At 42.2% G+C, this 18869-nt stretch overlaps 1 protein-coding gene across 1 annotated transcript; it reads right to left on the reverse strand.

The window, feature by feature from the left end:
- Positions 1–1138: 1138 nt before the first annotated feature.
- On the reverse strand, positions 1139–18784 carry eed (embryonic ectoderm development). Its single transcript, XM_083634394.1, has 12 exons — positions 18661–18784; positions 17281–17433; positions 14295–14387; positions 12940–13005; positions 10104–10229; positions 9796–9877; positions 7182–7273; positions 6946–7079; positions 4257–4362; positions 3768–3926; positions 3229–3302; positions 1139–2847 (listed from the first exon to the last, which is right to left on the reverse strand). The coding sequence occupies exons 1-12, from the start codon at positions 18781–18783 to the stop codon at positions 2721–2723; spliced, it is 1335 nt and encodes a 444-aa protein (XP_083490520.1). The 5' UTR covers position 18784; the 3' UTR covers positions 1139–2720.
- Positions 18785–18869: the final 85 nt, after the last annotated feature.

Raw genomic sequence — 18869 nt, forward strand, 5'->3', positions numbered from 1 at the left:
GGACTTATAGGGTTAAAGTGTAAACAAATCTGCCATTGGGATGAGATAAGTAGGCTACAGTTTAGGCCTACAAGCTTTCACTTTTGGTTGATGCTAAAATTAGATTAAGTGACTTGAATGACACTTAATACCGATTTATTTGCTGCATGGTTTGGCGGATAGCTTTGCATTCACTTCAAGGAGAGGATAGGCTATGTGGCTATCCTGATTCCCGACTATAAATTATACAACATTTTAGTTAACCTGCCATGGAGAATCCCTGGAACAAACCCCAAATCAAATTAATGGTAATCTGTGTGCAAAACGGGGGTTCTTGACATGAACTTTGACCTAATCCATATTGAAAGATAGAGGCTCTGCAGATGGACCTCCCCAGGCCTACCTTGGACCCCGCTGGCGCAGCGTGTCTCCCGGCAGCGTGGACCGCACAGGTGCCGCTGCCCCCTGGACATCCACACTGAACCATGCGGATCTGCTCTGCCTCTCTGCTCGGCGGCCTGGACACATATTTAGACAGACTTTTGGGAGACTTCTTCGACGAGAACATGGTGGAGCGGCTCCCCTGGGTTTCTGGCGCATCAAAGTAACTCGGAGGGCAAAAGTCCTTTTAGTGGAGATAAGAGCGCACAGCCAGGCACTGTGCGCACTGGCAAGTGGCAACACGCCCCCCGCCCCCCCCCCCCCCCATTCAGCTCTCTGTTGGATGTTTTGATCAAAGGGGGTGGACCTCCTCATGAATTTCAATACAGAAATGAATAGCAAGTTAATAACTCAGAGAATATAGGAGTGTTTTGATCATATACTAGTGAATGTTATCTCTTCACCCATAGTCTTGGAAGTCATATTATATAACAAAACATATCCTCAGATTTGGGTCGGAGACACAATCTCATCAAATGGGGCTCTAATGTAGACTAAATTAGGGTCCTTAATATGAAAAAGGCTGAGAATCACTGGGCTAGTGTATCTGGTAGTGGTAGGCTAATCTGTTTATATTAACCACAATCTATTTCTTCCTCTCATAAGGCTTCAGGGCAATATTCATACAATATTTCAATAGAATATGGTCTTAGGTTTGCTGTCAGGATTGCTGCTGTAGGAACTAGAATAGAGAAATGCACCATGGTATGTGTAGAAAAATACTTTTTATTACAGTCCAAATAAATTGAAGTACAGGAACTCGGTAAAAGACCAAAATCCCCTGACTCCCTCCCACTCTGGGTTAAAGTTAAAAGCCTGTGTGCTATTGAAATTGATTTTTCATTTTCAATTCCACTCATCCAAATATCAACTGTGCCTCCATCCACCTTGCTTTAGACATAACTGATCACATTTATACTTTTAGGCTTCCACTCAATATTTATTGTAAAGCCAATACAGCTGTTAGCTGAGCATATTTAATATTTAATTACATTTAGAATTAGAAACTTTTCCTGGTAACTAATAGAAGGTTCTAGGTTTGATTTCAAAACACTGAATTGCACATGGAAACACAAAGTTTGATTTAATTGACTATATATATATATATATATATATATATAGTGTATTCAATAAAGCCTCCAATGGCAAACTGTAAATAAATGATGCAGTGGGATCATGTGGGAGTGGGGGGAGGGTATTCATGAGTGCATTGAAAACAATCCACATGGGCATAATAAAAGAAACAAAGGAATGTAAGGCAAACTTGAGAAAAAAAGTATCATCTAAAAACAGAACTGCCTTTTAATTTGTGTTTGCTATAGAGAGCCAAAGCGAACGTCACTTCCTGCCTTACCCTGTGTACCAGCTTTGATCCCGTCTGAATTGTAACACGGGGTAAACATGTACATTTTTCTCAATTTAAAAGATAACTATGCATGTCAAGAAAGTTTCTCCTGAAACTGAAACGTAAGGTTTAGTTTGTCAATCGACTACATCTCTCATGTCGCACCATCAACAACATGGACTGGTTGCGCGTAGTCTTTCGGATTTATTACTTATAGTGCCACAGTTTTACCACAAACTGACTTTCTTGACTTGTAAAGTTATCTTTTACATTGACAAACATGATATGCGTACCCCGTGCCACAATTCAAACAGGATCAAACAGGATAAAAAAAAAAGTAAAGTCTGTCTCCGTTCACCACCGTTCATATTTTTTCAGACGCTGGTACACATGATAAGGCAGGAAGTGACGTTCACTTTGGTTCTCTATTGGATATAAATGTTGCACTGCAAAAGAAAATCCATCTCGAGTCCTTTTAATCTACTATCAAATCTTATTTATCTTAAAACAAGTGAGAATATCTGCCAGTGGGGTGAGATAATTTGAGAAAACATTTTCCTGATAGTACTGCAGTGATCTCTAGTAATCTAGAAAATTACTGGGGGGGGTTGCTGCATAGGACACTAGAAGGCACTCAATCTCCATTAGTTGTATAAATCTTAAAATCAATAATCATCTAATGGAGGAAACCTCAGATCTGAATAACCGCCAAAAATCAAAATAATTGTTTCACAGATATTAGTTCACAACACGGGCAAAAACATAACTTTCTATCACTTTTAGGGAAATTTAAATATTAAGACTGAATATGAAACTAAACGTTAAGATGGACACTTTCTTTGCTAGTGTAGATCTTTGCGGAAGCTAGGATCTAAGGACAGAGCAACACGTTTGCGAGGGTTCAGAAACCGCAACGATCCAAGTCGTTCAGTCAAGGTGCCGCAGGCAGACAGATTCAGCGCTGCCGATCCCAGCGCCAGATGGAGGCGTCGTCGCACACGGCAATCAGGATGCTGCTGTCGCGGCTGAAGCTGGTCTGCCGGATGGCCGAGGTGCATCTGGGGAGCGTCAGGGTCGTACACCTGAAGAGAAGAGAGGACAGAGGACGTTTAGCCAACATCAACTCATCGTTTTAGCACTTTCACACCAATGTTAAGGTGCAACGAACCGTTGTAAACCCCAAAACAACCCTGTGGAACCCCGGAATAATGGACACGTATGACCCACGTATTTCTCGGCTCACTAGTCTGGTGTTGAAGGGGTTTTACATGACATTTGACATTTTAGGTGACTTTCTTATCCAAATTACTTCAAATGAATAAAAAGGAAGGTGAGGAGTGCCTTACGGCAAAACCTCTTTTTCACCTACAGACCGACTTGCTTGGTTTTGATGGGGGTTCGAACTCGTGACTTTTCAGTTACACGGCAGTCTATGGATTAGACTGCTACTCAGATGGACTCACTTTGCTTTGTGTGGATCTTCCACTTCAAGGTCCCACACATACAGCTTCCCCACTTGATTTCCCAGGGCCAGCATCTGTAAATCAGTTTGACAGAAGTAATGGGGAAGTTAAGCATAACAACTGTGCATTTTGCAATAAAATTATATAATTTGGTACACTTATAGGCAACGGCATTCCAAAAAGAATCTGATATTTTTGGGGCCACAGCCCGGCAGCCTATGGGAATTGTAACTGCAATAAAGTTGCGTAGCCTGATCTGATATGGATGATAAAAACATCATCAAATCATAAATTTCTTATGATGAAGAATTGAAATTTTAAAATTTAGAATTGCTCGGAAGCTTCCTTCTAACTCACAATGGAAAATGACTGCACCAATACTGTGACTGCACAGCCACTCCCAAGTGCTGAGAGTGGCTGTGCAGCTACACAACAATGCATAGTCAGATGTGTTACATCCTTGAGATCATCCAACTGATTTTCAACATTTCCACATGGGAACCCTGTTAAACGGCCCCCTTCATCAAAATACATGTCACCTTCTGCCAGAAGTCCATGGAGAAGCGCATGTACCAAATGTCACATTGGCTGTAATCGAAGCGTCCGAGGATCGTCACGTTCGACTCGTTTGGTTTGATGCGGTCAATGTCATCCTCCATCTTTCCCGGTTTCCAGCACACAATGGCATTTTCACAAGACTGACAGCAGACCGGAAGAAGAAACACAAACGATAAATACAAGGACACCACTTCAACTCAAAGGGACAGAAGCAGAGGCTCCTTCCTGTATGTCAGACTACAGCTTATAAACAATTCATAATTAATATTTTTATCCTGCAAAACTTGTATTCAGTGGAGAACAGCAAACTAACTTTTTCTTGAGGTTAAAAGCTCCCAACACTTACACTATCTTACCAAATGTGATTTTTAGAATAAGAAAGAACCCCCAAACAATCATTTGTTACAAAGCATCTGTGAGACAAAACGTGTTTTCAAACGTTTCTTCACCAGTTCCAAAAAAGTTCTTACCTTGGAAAGGATGAGATCCCCCAGCCACCGCACACAGTCCACATAGTTTCTGTGGATGTCCCGCGTTGAGAAGTCGGGGAAGTGAATCTTCTGTGAAACAAATGGCCTGAGGAAAACACACAAACACTTTTTAAATGAGGAGATAATGGCAAAAGACCCATCCAGGCTAAAGACAACTTAGAAAGACCAAACAAAACACGCACAGATATCTTAAGTTGATGCTGTCATGTAACAAAATCCTGTTTTTCGATGGAAATTATTCAAATCCCCATATGTGCGCACATATTTGATCAGCTAAAGGCAATTTTCTTTGTAACCAGGCGACAGTCTCGTTTTTCAGTGGGCGGGAGTACTTGCCTTGACAGACAAACTCTTTCAGCCAATCCAATCCAATCCGAATCCAGTTAGTGGGAAGAACGGTGAAAACATCTCCCACAGAAAACAACACCTTAACCGAGGGATGGCATATTGGCGTGGTTGGCTTCGGTCGGATGGCGCAGCTGCAGCAGGCGGTCTGCAATTTATATTTGTTTCCAAATTTTGGTTCGCTCGCATTTATTGCTGAATAAATAAGCTGTGTAACTTATGGCAAAATATTACAGGGTTGCAAACTCACGGGCCCCCATAAGCAAATGCTTATTGATTTGAATTAATGTATATTTAGTGCTGTTATATACATTACGGTCAACACCAACAAGAGAGACTTGATGTGTGAACACTTCTCAACTGTGCTGTGTTATTGATGGCAGACTATGTCAATAATATGACAATATCCTGCCATCGCTGAATGTTGGCTTTCTCACTTGCTGTTTATCCTGCATCTGCAACCTGCATGTATCAGAAGCCCCTTTCACATGTCTGCCACGCAGTGGGAAATGTCTGTTGCTAGGTAACCATTCCTTTGCTGTTTATCATCTGAAAACTTGGTGCTTGTCAATAAACTGTATGATAGTGCTCATTGTTAGGTGAATTGGGGGGGGGGGGGGGGCAGCGCAAGGTAAACATGCTTGATGAACACCAATACTGTGTGGAGGGCCACATTTAGTATATTTTGAGAGACAAGGCGAGGGCCGTTTAAAATCCAGCTGCGGGCCGCAATTGGCCCCTTTGTATTGAAATTTGGGAGAGAAAGGAAATGTGGCCTGGCGGGGGTCCTCATTGGCCTGGCAGCCCTGCCAGTCCTGTACAATTGTAGGGGAAACACGAGTCTATTTCTGCAATAATTGCACTTATGGCTGTTTACCAACGTTAATGTTACCGCTTGTTGCTTTGGGAAACACCATTACTGTTTTGCTAGCCGATTGTCGTAGTCACGTCATCAACTACAAAGCAGTCCCTGACTGGCCCGGTAACATTGTAATTTCAGGAAATGGAAGTCCAGACTGATCAGTGGCAAAAAAGAATGTGAGGTGTGATAAGGATGGTTGTAACCAGGCTACTATTTTCTTTGTTCCATTGGCATAAGTTTCCTCCAACCAGATTTCAGTGTTACACTTGTTCAAACTGAAGGGTTTAATAACAAAGAAACAAACACAAACAAACAAAAACAATTCAACAGAATGTTATTCTAATATCTTGTCAGAATTAGCTTTCGTTTGTGTTAGTTTGTGCTAGAAGTGTGATTTTCAGACCCATTTCGCAATCTAGAGCTTGCAGAGTTGAGGTCACTCATTGTTCTGAGCATAGGGCGCTATACACAAACATGCCACTCCTCCTGCTGTTCTCAGCATAGGGTATTCAATAAACATGGTACAACAATGCAAGCTCTCTGCAGTGGCAGAGAAAGGAGATGGAAAAATCCCAATTCCCCAATCCCCTCTACCTCACTACAGCTCACCATACAGTACTCTACCTCACTACAGCTCACCATACAGTACTCTACCTCACTACAGCTCACCATACAGTACTCTACCTCACTACAGCTCACCATACAGTACTCTACCTCACTACAGCTCACCATACAGTACTCTACCTCACTACAGCTCACCATACAGTACTCTACCTCACTACAGCTCACCATACAGTACTCTACCTCACTACAGCTCACCATACAGTACTCTACCTCACTACAGCTCACCATATAGTACTCTACCTCACTACAGCTCACCATACAGTACTCTATCTCACTACAGCTCACCATACAGTACTCTACCTCACTACAGCTCACCATACAGTACTCTACCTCACTACAGCTCACCATCCAGTACTCTACCTCACTACAGCTCACCATCCAGTACTCTACCTCACTACAGCTCACCATCCAGTACTCTACCTCACTACAGCTCACCATCCAGTACTCTACCTCACTACAGCTCACCATCCAGTACTCTACCTCACTACAGCTCACCATACAGTACTCTACCTCACTACAGCTCACCATATAGTACTCTACCTCACCACAGCTCACCATACAGTACTCTATCTCACTACAGCTCACCATACAGTACTCTACCTCACTACAGCTCACCATACAGTACTCTATCTCACTACAGCTCACCATACAGTACTCTACCTCACCACAGCTCACCATACAGTACTCTACCTCACTACAGCTCACCATACAGTACTCTACCTCACCACAGCTCACCATACAGTACTCTATCTCACTACAGCTCACCATACAGTACTCTACCTCACTACAGCTCACCATACAGTACTGTTAAGTTATTATCATGATTATTATTTTCACCTGTTGGTCTTTGAAGGATTGTACTCATACGACCCACGAATGGCTTTCTGCATCCTCTCCGAGTTGATTCTCCAGAGTTTTAGCGAGTGGTCCATCCCACACGACATGATCTTCTCACCCAGGAGATCGAAGTCCTGTCAGTGAGATTACAAAAATAAATCAAAATCGATCTCTCGCTTGTGGTTTGTTCATAATCCAAGAGGGTCCAATGCAAAGTGTAATCAAATGCCACTCACAGCACTCAGGACTTCGTCTCGATGGCCTTCCACGCCTCCAAATATGGCCACTAATGTGTCGGTCTGTATGTTCCATAGACGAAGGGCATGATCTGAGGAAACAGACACAGTCACACATGAACTAATGTAGATCTTAAGACAATATAAAAAAAAACAATCCTATGGTTGAATTTCATTATAATAAAACTGTAGGGACGACAAAGGAGCGGAGGTATGGTTGACCAAGCAAGTCACTGGCGTCCTTTATTTACCAAGTCCCTATCATATTACAGCAGGTTGTGGCTAGCTAACATAGGTGATGCTAGCTAGTAGCTGTGAGCTGCAGCCTAGTTGCCTCCTCAGTGAGGAGGCGTAGACTAAAGGACGAGGCCAGAACGTAGCCCTTTATAGTCCACCTTCCCATCCCAACAGTCACATGACTGCACTTGAAGTTTGTCTCAAGTCTGCTAGAGGTTGCTAGCAGTCTATTTGTGGTTCCCAGCACAAAACTATATTTAATACGTGGTGACTGGTGTTAATGTCACTTGACTTTGATCTAAATTATATCAGACAGATGGACATCAGAATCAGAATCACTTTTATTGCCACAGTAGGTAATCAGATTACATAGGAGGAATTTGACAAGTATGCAGTGTAGCGATCACATCAATAGTCAAAAGACAAAAAGAATACAGAAGAGCAAAATCACACACAAAAATCTAAAGTGCAGTCCAATATATCACACACACACACACACACACACACACACACACACACACACACACAAGAAGATGGCTTTCAGTGGGGGGGGATTCTGGTCTGTTGTTGAGCCGGCTATGCTCAGGGGATATGGGGGGGGGGGGGGGGGGGGGGGGGGGGTAGAGTCCTTTAAACTTTATGGTTTGTGTCTCTGGAAATATGCATAGTTTTGCATACAAATATCAACAGAGATTATCTGAGATTAAAGCATGAAAATGAGCAGGATCCAAAGGGAAACTTTCCATATATGAAATCCTCTTAAATCACTAACACTTATCTTAAATGACCGAAATTGAAGACGTTGCTGATGATCCTTATATTCCAAATAATTTAGCATTAGCAGCTCCTGGTAGTGGTAGCAGGCTTTTAACCAGAAAATTGCAACTTCAAATTTGCACTTTGCACAAAAGTGAATGAGTAACACCGCCTTTCCACCCTTACCACAACTACCATCACAATGCCTTTTAGCAAGGCACAATAAGACTGAGAAAAACAATGAGAATCAACCAACATGTAGGCATAATAGACTGATTTCACCTGGGCCATATAGATATACAGTAATAGACTGATTTCACCTGGACCATATAGACATAATAGACTGATTTCACCTGGGCCATATAGACATAATAGACTGATTTCACCTGGACCATAAAGACATAATAGACTGATTTCACCTGGGCCATATAGACATAATAGACTGATTTCACCTGGGCCATATAGACATAATAGACTGATTTCACCTGGGCCATATAGACATAATAGACTGATTTCACCTGGGCCATATAGACATAATAGACTGATTTCACCTGGGCCATATAGACATAATAGACTGATTTCACCTGGGCCATATAGACATAATAGACTGATTTCACCTGGGCCATATAGACATAATAGACTGATTTCACCTGGGCCATATAGATATACAGTAATAGACTGAATTCACCTGGGCCATATAGACATAATAGATGACTCTCAGATGAGATCACAGAACCACCTGACGATCACATGAATCTGAACTAGGCCCATCCTTTAAAGCCCCAATCAGTAACTTTTTCCCCTTAATATAACAGCTTTTTAGTCATTGAGGATGGTAGAGTGACTTGTAACAGGGAGAATGTCACCTCTATTGGTCACACACCGCCCTCCAAAGGCCTCTCCTGGGACTAAGCAGTTTGGTGCCTGCGTCCCGGAGGCAAGATGCGCTCATGCGCTGTACAGCGGGAGCATTGTGTTCCTGGAAACAAGGAAGTAACTCGATGCGGATTTGCTATGAAAATTACGTTTCATGTAACTATGGATTATTATTTCATCACGTGGTGAGTAGTACCCGATGTCACAACATGTACATACTACATAGAGCTTTCTGGCGCTGTGTTTTGTTGACTTTGAACGGCGATATCGATACTATTGCACCCAGAGGGTGCAGTTTCTCCAATAACGAAACTTGGAAAAGTTGCTGAATAGGGCTTTAAGTTTACACTCGAATACCCCGTTCATGACAACTCGGACCACCGGAAAAAATGGGTTCCGACCTGTAAAAAGTGAATTGAACAGTCGTCCAGGCCAGAATTACAGCTCGGAAATTCGGGTATCATTCAGAGCTAATATAAAATATATTATATATGTATATATGAATATTATAATATATTTAAAATCATGACCAGTAAACCGTAAAGGAATAAAATTGTGATACTGTATCAGACTACTTTGATGAATTGATTCTTGACTTTTGGATATCTGCTTGGGCCAAAAAGACAAGGGCAGCAGCAATTAATGGATGAGAAAAAATATCCTACGTATGTAAAACATTTTTAAGTGTTTTGAAAAGGGCTATCTAAACCAACTTATTATTACCGTATGTAAAACTGTAGTTTACCTTTGCTGACAGACAGAAGGAGATTTGGATCTCTTGGGTGAAACTTGAGCTCGTTGATGGCATTCCCATGACCTACATAATGCTAGATTAAAAAAGAAAAGGAAAAACAAGCAGGATATTACTTATAGAATCACCTTGTATTACATTTTCTGACCTATAAAATCAAATCTATAATGTTCCAAGATTTTGATTATTTCTAATATACATACCGTATATCAATTTCTGAAGGATGTTACTACTGACGACAAAATGACGCCCATTTGACTGGATACTGTATATTTATCTTAAGCAGGATAGATGAACTGTACCTTGATGCACTGCATGGTGATGTGGTTGATCACCCGGATGATGCCGCGGGACCCAGCTACGGCCAGCAGGGGGTGACTGGTGTTGGTGTCAAAGGTCCAGGCACACGTGTAGAAGTTCTCATCTGCCTTTGCGTAGCGTTAGTTAAGAAAACAAACACTCACGTGTTGAAGTAAGCGGTGCAGTGTGCAGTAGGTCCAACCCTGCCTTCTCTTCCACCCCCTCTCTCTGACACACTGTGTGTGTGTGCGCGTGTTTTGAGCCACAACATACTGTCTTTGTTTAAATATTTGCAAATTTCCCAATCAAAAGTTGCACAAATTTGTGAATATCTTCTTTTAATGTTGATACAAAAGATCGCTCGGTCAGAATGTTGAAACACACATTTCAAAACTCGATATTTGCAAAGATCCATCCATCTGCCCTCTCTGTGACATTGTGTGTGCCCATACTGTCTTATGTGTAGTCACAAAACACCCAACCAAAAGTGACGGAAATTTGTGAATATCTTCCTTTAACACATTGAGTGCCAGCGACGCCATATGGCGTCATTAGAAATTTACCGTAGGCTGCCAGCGACGCCAAATGGCGTCAGTAACTCCAAATTGTTTTTTTGACGGGGGGGTGTCGATCTAAGCTTCTTACATCGCCTCTTACAATATTGTAGCTATTGGAGGTCTTTAAACCTATTTTACAAACCCCATTAGGTGGCGACAGCACTCTCCTGATAAGAGAAATTGGAGCCAAACACACAGAAGAAGTCGCTGGGGAAAAAGGAAATCGCATCGCATACGTCCGTATGCATCGACATGCATGAAGCCAAACGCCAGCTGTGCCCACAGCAGCTGCATCCGCTGTCACAACTGAGCACCTCCATGTCCGCTGCGACAGCACATTCGCATAATCAGCCTTATTATTCTTAACTGGAAGCATTGTGGCCCGTGACAAACACACGCGGAACCAAAAAGCTAGATGTCGCGCACCCTTCACTGTGTGTGCAGCAGCAGAGAGCCACCAGACACATAAGACACACCCAGGAGGAGGCGTGTGCAGTTGAGGGGGGGGGGGGGGGGCACGCAGAGCACGCAGAGCAGCATACACTTCACCCAGACAGACCCAGACATCAGAAAATTAGCTTCAGAGTCAGTGATGTGCTTGAAATGTTTAATTTCACAAAAGGCTCATTATCTCAGCTCGTAGAAAAAAAGGTCTGTTTTTGGTTCAATCAAGCTATCTTCTCCGGCTCATAACTAAAGAACGGAAAATGGGATCAATAAACTTTTTTTTGCAGGTGATAGAAGAGAGTCTCATCGTTATTTGTGCGTGTTCAGTGTTTACATAGTAATTATTAAAGAAATTATATGACTGTTTTAAAATGCATTGTGGCCTATGTGGCACAGCAAGCAACCTTTTGCCCAAGGGCCGTGGCACTCAAAGTGTTAATGTCGATGTCAAATGGAGCGAATTATAGTTGAATACTTGTGACTTGGGTAGGGCTGTCCCGAATACCATATTTACCATATTTGACCATATTTAGAGCGTCAATTGAAGCTTATATGCCAGGGGTGGGCAACCCCTGTGTGGCCCGAGCTGGAATTGCAAAAAAACGACAATTCTTTTATTTTTTTGGCCAGGCGCGTTTTCGCCTGGCCGTGCACACCCCGAATTTTGTAACTACGCGGACGCGGGTGGGCGGACAAAGTGGAGTTTTCAAGACTCCCACTCACTCCCGTGAGCAGAAACCCACACAGAGTATAAAAGCTCAACGCGATTTCTCGTCAGGATTCCGTGTCTCTCATTTCCGTGCGGCCGAGCCAAACGTCAAGCATATTCCCAGCTTTAAACAGCACAGAGCCAGGCAACTGAAGCAGTGGCTGTCACTACCAGCAATTTGAACGGCGCAAAACAAATAACGTTAACGTTACAGATCCTCACCAACAACGTGTGGCAGAAAACTGACTGAATTACTGGCTGATATAACGTTAGATTCGCATGGGCTTTTGAACCTAATGAGAGTGTTGAGGAGAAATGTCTAGAGCACAGCAGCAGCAGCTGCTGTATCTAATGGAGCGACTCCCAACTTTCACTTTGGAAACAGGCAAGTTAAATTCACAGTTGAAGACTTGTACTCACTTTGGGTTTAAAACAGGAAAGAACGTGAAGTTTCTTCTTTCTTCTTCTTTGTTGTTGTTTTAACAACACAACCGACTTCTCACGTGCGGGGGATGCCCCGATGACATTAAACAAGCGCAACCAGTTCAGGAGGAGGGGAGGCTTCTCTGAACTGAACTGGGTGCGCTTGTTTAATGTCCCCTGCGCGTCACGGTAAGTGGACTTGGCCTTTTTTATTATTAAAACTGCACAATTCTAATTCGAACAAATAATCACGATGATCCGATGAGGCTCAGAGGTCGGCCCATCACGATGGTCGATGCCATCGTCCATTGTGCCAACCCTAGTCTGAACTATGTCAAACTGCAATATCAGGATATCTTGGCCCAATTGTTCAGTGTCTATGGGATCAATAACATTAATCGTGATCCAATAGGCCTCCAGGAATTAAGTAAGGGGGACACCTTTTTCAAAGCTTTGTCTTAGGGAGGCGCACAGTCTCAGACTTTGAAACCCCCTCCTCGAGACCACTTCAAATACGTCTACTATTTTCTTTATTGTTTCTGTCTTTACTGTGTCCAATGTTTTAAAGCGCTCTACAAGCAAATAGAGTTTTTTTTCATTTGAAGTATTACCATATCTTAATCCAGTCATTGTTTAGATTTAACTAAGGCAATGAGGAGTAAACAAGTTTAAAAAGGCGTTTGAAGGGAGTGAAAAGGATACGTCTGCATCGACGTAAGACTGCAAGAGTCTTATTGCTCCCTGAGAGTGGCATTCATACAGAGTTACCTGGTGAGGAAAAGACCATGACAAGTTAGCTATGGAACAACAACACTTATTTAACTCTAGTCTAATATGACCAGGTAGTGCTATTGATAGTGAAAGGACTTTAAACAAAAAGGACAAAAAATAAAGACATGGACAAGAATACAGCATCATAACAATAGTTGCATATTAAGTTACAGACAAACGATGAATGTACATAAGCCAAGATGCACGAAAAATAATGTTCAAAGAAGAGAAGGTCCACACAGCCCCCATTCTAATAATTTATTGGACAACCCGATGTGACGTTTCGAGTTAATGCTCTTCTTCAGACATGAAACAGCATACAAGGATGCCATCTTTAAAGGGATACGACAACTTTTTGGCAATACTAACTAACTGAATGATTGTAGCTCACTGTATACTGCACGGAGAGTTCCAGTAAAGGCATTGTGTATCTTGGTTATGTATGGGCGATATGGCAAATGGGCGAAACTCCAAAAAAGTTGGTGTATCCCTTTAAATACATGTAACGCCTGGTCACATGACTACCGGTAATCACATGATCAAGGTGGCCACTGCGTTAAGTGAATTAGTCCTATACAGAGCAGTGTTTCCCCTAGAAAAATCTTCAGGCCTGGAGGGATTTTGAAACGTACCCCGACCGCAACGGTGGGGACCCTCGCTGGCGACACTAAACTTTTAGCTAACCTGTTTGCATCTATGTTCGCAATGGCATCCCAAGTATCATCATACTATTATGGGATGTGATGCGAACAGTTGTATTATGGGATGTGCGTTTCCCAGGCAACGACACACGTTGACACATTTTGGAACAGCACCGGACACTGGCACAATGCTCCTAAAAGCAAAATGCTTGTTGTTTTGAATGATTTGGCATCTTCTATTACTGTCAACACTAGTATTGTTGTAATGCAATAATATAACATAAAGGTTTATTGAATTTTTGGGGAGAGCAGGGAAAAAACCTTTAAAAAAATCTAATTAAAAACAAATATATATAGGCCTGTAGAATGGGGAAACACTGCAGAGACAATACATGTATATTGTCTCTGTATCAGCTTCCTGATGGCATCCTTGTGTGGAGCAGCAGTATTAGGGGAAGAGTCTAAAATGACTATGACAATACAATCTATTTTTTAATCACTTGAAAAGGTTCTTACTTCTTATGCACACATTTTTAGGTTTTCCACCAGATGATATAGGCTAGCTCCAAGAATTAAAACCCCCATTTAAAAATAGCATAGAAAGGCATCCATCATGTCTCAGTGCCTCTCTTCAACATCTCTTACCCTGTTACTCCCGACTGTGGCGAACACCAGGGGGTCTCCCTCTTTGCTGTGCCAGTTAAACTGAACTCCAAACAGCGGCTGGCCGTGATCCTCCTGTGGAAATTATAGTGTGATCATTAACGACACTCTGGGTGGGAAATCAACACCACCAACCTGACAAAATACTGAAAAATATTGTATTAATTTCAAGAACATATTGCAACAAAATATGTTATAGTTTTATATAGGAAGAATAGAAACCGCACACTCTGGCTCCGATGCAATGAGTTTAATAAATAGACAATGTTTCTGCCTGGTGGCCACCAAGCCGAAACGTTGTCTTTTTATTAAACTCATTGCATCGGAGCCAGAGTGTGCGTTTTCTATTCTTCCTGTGGATTCTTGTCCGTCACCGGCATCTCGCTGAGATTTCACGGTGTGCATTCTCTCCATTTTTGACAATAGTTTTATATATGTCAGCATAAACGTAACAGTTTTCCCTCACATATTCAACTATCAAACCATTTCCACACTACTGAAGTCACTCCCCTTTTTGGAATTAACTCCTCCACCGTGGAGTCGCTTTCAGCCCTGCTTGCTGTTGCTGTGCGTATGTCATACCGATACGCAGCGTAATGGTGTGATGTCATTACATCAACAAGTCTGAATATTGACATTATCACCATGAATGTTTGGTGATATGAATATGAATTATAACGATATATCGATATAACGATACGATATTCAGGGTATATGCAGGAATCCTGAAGTTAAATTCAATACCTTTTAAGACCTTTTCACGACCTCAACGCCACTGTTGTCACATCAGCGATAGGGGTGTAAATCAAGTTTCATCACGATACAATATTATATAGATTCTTTGGACAACAATACAATATTATTTGCTGATATCACAGTCTGCCACAATTAGGGATGTCACCGTGTACACGACTACACGGGTGCACGGATACTAAATCATATCCGTTTAGAAAATTCAATAACCGTTTACACGTCTTTTTGTGTGTCCTTTTAAATAAAGTTTTGACAATGATTTTACTGAGTGTATCCCTGTCAGTGCGGTGATCCCAGCGAGGAAGGAGATTGAAAATAAACTCAGCAGTGGCTTCAGAAAGGCGCTGGTGCGGGCTCTCGTTTTCAGGCAACTAATAATGGAGAAACGATCACAACAGAGACAGAAAGGCTCAATTGTGGGAGCAGATTGGCTAGACACTTAATATTTCTGGGAGTGTTGTGCTTTTTATCATAGTACGTGTTATCTGTTAGTTATCAAACTAGCTACCGCTCCTAACGTTATTTTCAGTCTGCATCCTGGCGGTGAGAAAGTCAGCCCATCATCCTCGTCACCAATGTTATGTCTGAAGAACTGGCGGACCACGACGTGCTGTTTAACGTTTTATTAACAATGGCTGTGAGTCGTACAGGCTAAACCCTCATGCTGCTACGTCTCTAGCAGGCTCAACTCTGATGACAACAGTTAACCCTAACCATGCCTGTGTAAGCTACAGATGATAACTTTATCGGGTCAAAAAAAAGCGGTTAACCGTTTCCACGCTGCCAGAAGGTCTCCTGTACACGTTTAGAAAATGTTGTAACCGTTGACATCCCTAGCCACAATATGACATTGATTCAATTCAAGGGTCTGCGATCAAAAAATGGGACGATATCATATTATGCTCATTTAACACCATCAGCACAATTCTACAAAATGTAATACCTCTCAAATGGCAATTAAGACTTTTTAAGGGTCTTCATTTTCCCTAAATTGATTTATCAACTTTTAATACTTCTCAAGACCCCGCAGATACCCTGGATATATCACAGCAGGCACGCCCCTAGTCTACTCTACTCTACTGGCTGCTACGGCAGGCAATCGTACATCATTTGGAGTCTGATCTACTCTAAGAATATACTTAGCTAGTGGAATTGTTATGGTGGCTGGTAGATTTTGGGATGACGGAAAGTTAGTTTGACAGTATTTGGCAGGTGTTGAGTCACAAGTACGCAAGCCCCTTTTACACAGCCTGTGAAAGCTGCGATCGTTGCAGGGTCATTACACATCGCATCCTGTTTAAAAGTCACAAGGACTGAATGGCGAGTCATTTTGTTCCGCCTTTCGTTACGCCAGTGGAGGTAGTATCAGCCCTGAATCAATGTCTATTTAAAAGCGTAACCCTGGAAGACGGGAATCTCAGCTCATTCATAAAGAAAACGACAGGATTGCACATCAGAAATACATTAACCAAAGCATATCAATAAAGCAGTCCTGTAGTCTGTCGCCTGTTGTGCGTTCCCCTATGAAAAACAACAACCTTATAGTATCCCTGTGCATTTATAGCCTACAGTATATCCCAACAGCCGTCAACGCAAAAGGGGAAAGGCAGAAATTAAAGCAAAAATCGATCCGATCCATCTCGTCACCCACCGTGCCTGACAAGCAGAGACGAGCGAGAAACATAACCAGTTAAACTTTTAAAAGTAGAAACCAAGTGGTCTATTGATGATGACAATACTTGCTTTACAAAAAACTGGAACCAAAGGAAAGAATGAGCCTTGTGTTACAATGTGATCCATAAAGCCAATCAGACGTTGATCAGCTGCTCATTAAATACTGTAGACTCCTCTGACATAATAAGCACAACAACCTGTCTGTCACTATCGCTGTCTTTCTCCCAATATGCTCGCACCAGCTTGCACAAGTTTTTTTTCTTTTTTGTGTGTCTGATAAATCCCTCTTTAAGTCGTAGGTGAGGATATTTTCTCTGACCTGCTGTCACATCTTCATGGCAACTATAGAACATCATGCCAGAATGCCTCCTCGCGTCTGTGTAAAAAGGCAACGCTGACTCATTTTTGCGGGCCTTCATAACGGCAATATTGCAGTATCTTTGTGTAAAAGTGGCTACAGTTTGATGTATGTCTCAGTTCAATATATATTCAACACAGTCCAAATGAAAATAATTAACCTGGTACCAATAGAGACCCTTACCCTCAGGCTGTTCACACACTTAAAAGAGTATTTGCACTTCTTGGTTTTCCACTTGCCCTTGCCCCAGCTTTTCCTGCCCGGGGCATTGGCAGTGTTAGTAGGCGTATCTGGGCGCTCTACGTTGGTCCCACTCTCCACACTGACTGCATCATCCTACAAATGAGACAAAGGTATAGTTGCCATTAGAAAACATCTGAAATCGTTCATGTTTATGCTTCTGAAAGTGGACATCATGGTAGAAAACTCTCTAGAGCTGTTTACAGACATACTGTTAACGTTACATTACAAACGTCAAAGCTCAATATGCTGTTACTTTTAGCAAGTCCTTCTTGTTGGATAGCTAGGTTTTACTGTTATTAAATAACTACCATAATACTTTCCCTTCAGGGAGGTTTTTATGGTCTTCTAAAGAACACACACCGCAGCGAAAGCAGTACGAACAGGATTGAATGGCTGTCATCACAAATACAAGTCTGAAAAAAGTGAAATGAAAACTCCCATCCCTGAGCCAATAAGGTATTGGATAACCGGCAATAGCTTTGACACACCCTGTCATGATTGATCCCAAAACTATAAAACCATTATTTTCTATTTTGTTTGTCAGTTGCATAACGGGTGTTACTTTTCAGAATCAGATATTGAAATGTGATTCCTGGGACAGTCACTGCACAAGAATGTCAACAGCATCGCCATCCCAATTATGCTTTGCATTACATAGCCTACATTTCCATAAAAGTCATAGATGGATCTCTGCAGCTTGTAACTGAATTTAGCTGTAACCGCTGCATCCAGTCTTCATAAGCCTAGAGGCATTACGCTAAGTTAGAAACAGGCCTACTTCATTCTTAACATGAACTTTGATGAAACATGAACACATTTAGGCTTTGTATTTAATGGTCTTGGTCTTGCTGTCTAAGGTGTTGAGGGGAGGCCAACAGTGCAAGAGCCCCATTTATTCGTGTATTTCACTTTCGTTTTGGCAGTTAACAAGTCATCCTATCACACCCCCATTGTATACAGTCAATGATCACCTTGATACAAGAGCTAACGTTAGCACTGCTGCTAGCCACAATTCACAACAAACCCACCACGTTAGCTGCTAGTGACTAGCCTGAGCCATCAGATGTAGCGTTAGGTACGTGTGTATCAATGAAAGGGTGAGTGAGCGGGCAGCTTGGTACATTATGTGTGGGTTAATATAGTTTAGAAAAGGATAAATGTGTTTAAACAGCTGTCTGAGTCCTGTCGAGTTCAGCAGGTGTTCACAGCTGCACAAAGCTGCTACCAGTTTAGCCTGTTAGCTACCTTAGCATGATGCTAACTAGCCAGCTGCGATAAGGACACCTTTCGCCGGGGAAACAACACGGTTAGACTGCTTACATTCTCGTCTCCTGATAGATCGGGGTTACTATTCTCGTCACTGCTGAGTTTTTGTTTTTTCGCAGGTATCTCCTTTCCCGCTTGAGAGCCCGGGGACTCGGACATGTTCTTATTTTCCCTCATTTTGCTTCACACTCCGCCTCTTCCGCCCCTACGGCGGGCGAACATCGCTAAGACCCGCCCTCCTCTGCATCTGATTGGGTTGGGTT

This window comes from Poromitra crassiceps (genome assembly GCF_964638095.1).
Source record: "Poromitra crassiceps genome assembly, chromosome: 3".
Lineage (NCBI taxonomy): Eukaryota > Metazoa > Chordata > Actinopteri > Beryciformes > Melamphaidae > Poromitra > Poromitra crassiceps.

Excerpts from the sequence above, each read along its gene's own strand:
- eed (XM_083634394.1), bottom strand. The coding sequence starts at position 18,783 with ATGAGGGAAAATAAGAACATGTCCGAGTCCCCGGGCTCTCAAGCGGGA. Across the intron at positions 17,434-18,660 it reads ATCTATCAGGAGACGAGAAT|GATGATGCAGTCAGTGTGGA; the intron begins GTAAGCAGTCTA and ends TCTCATTTGTAG. Across the intron at positions 4,363-6,945 it reads AATCCTTCAAAGACCAACAG|GCCATTTGTTTCACAGAAGA; the intron begins GTGAAAATAATA and ends TGTTTTCCTCAG.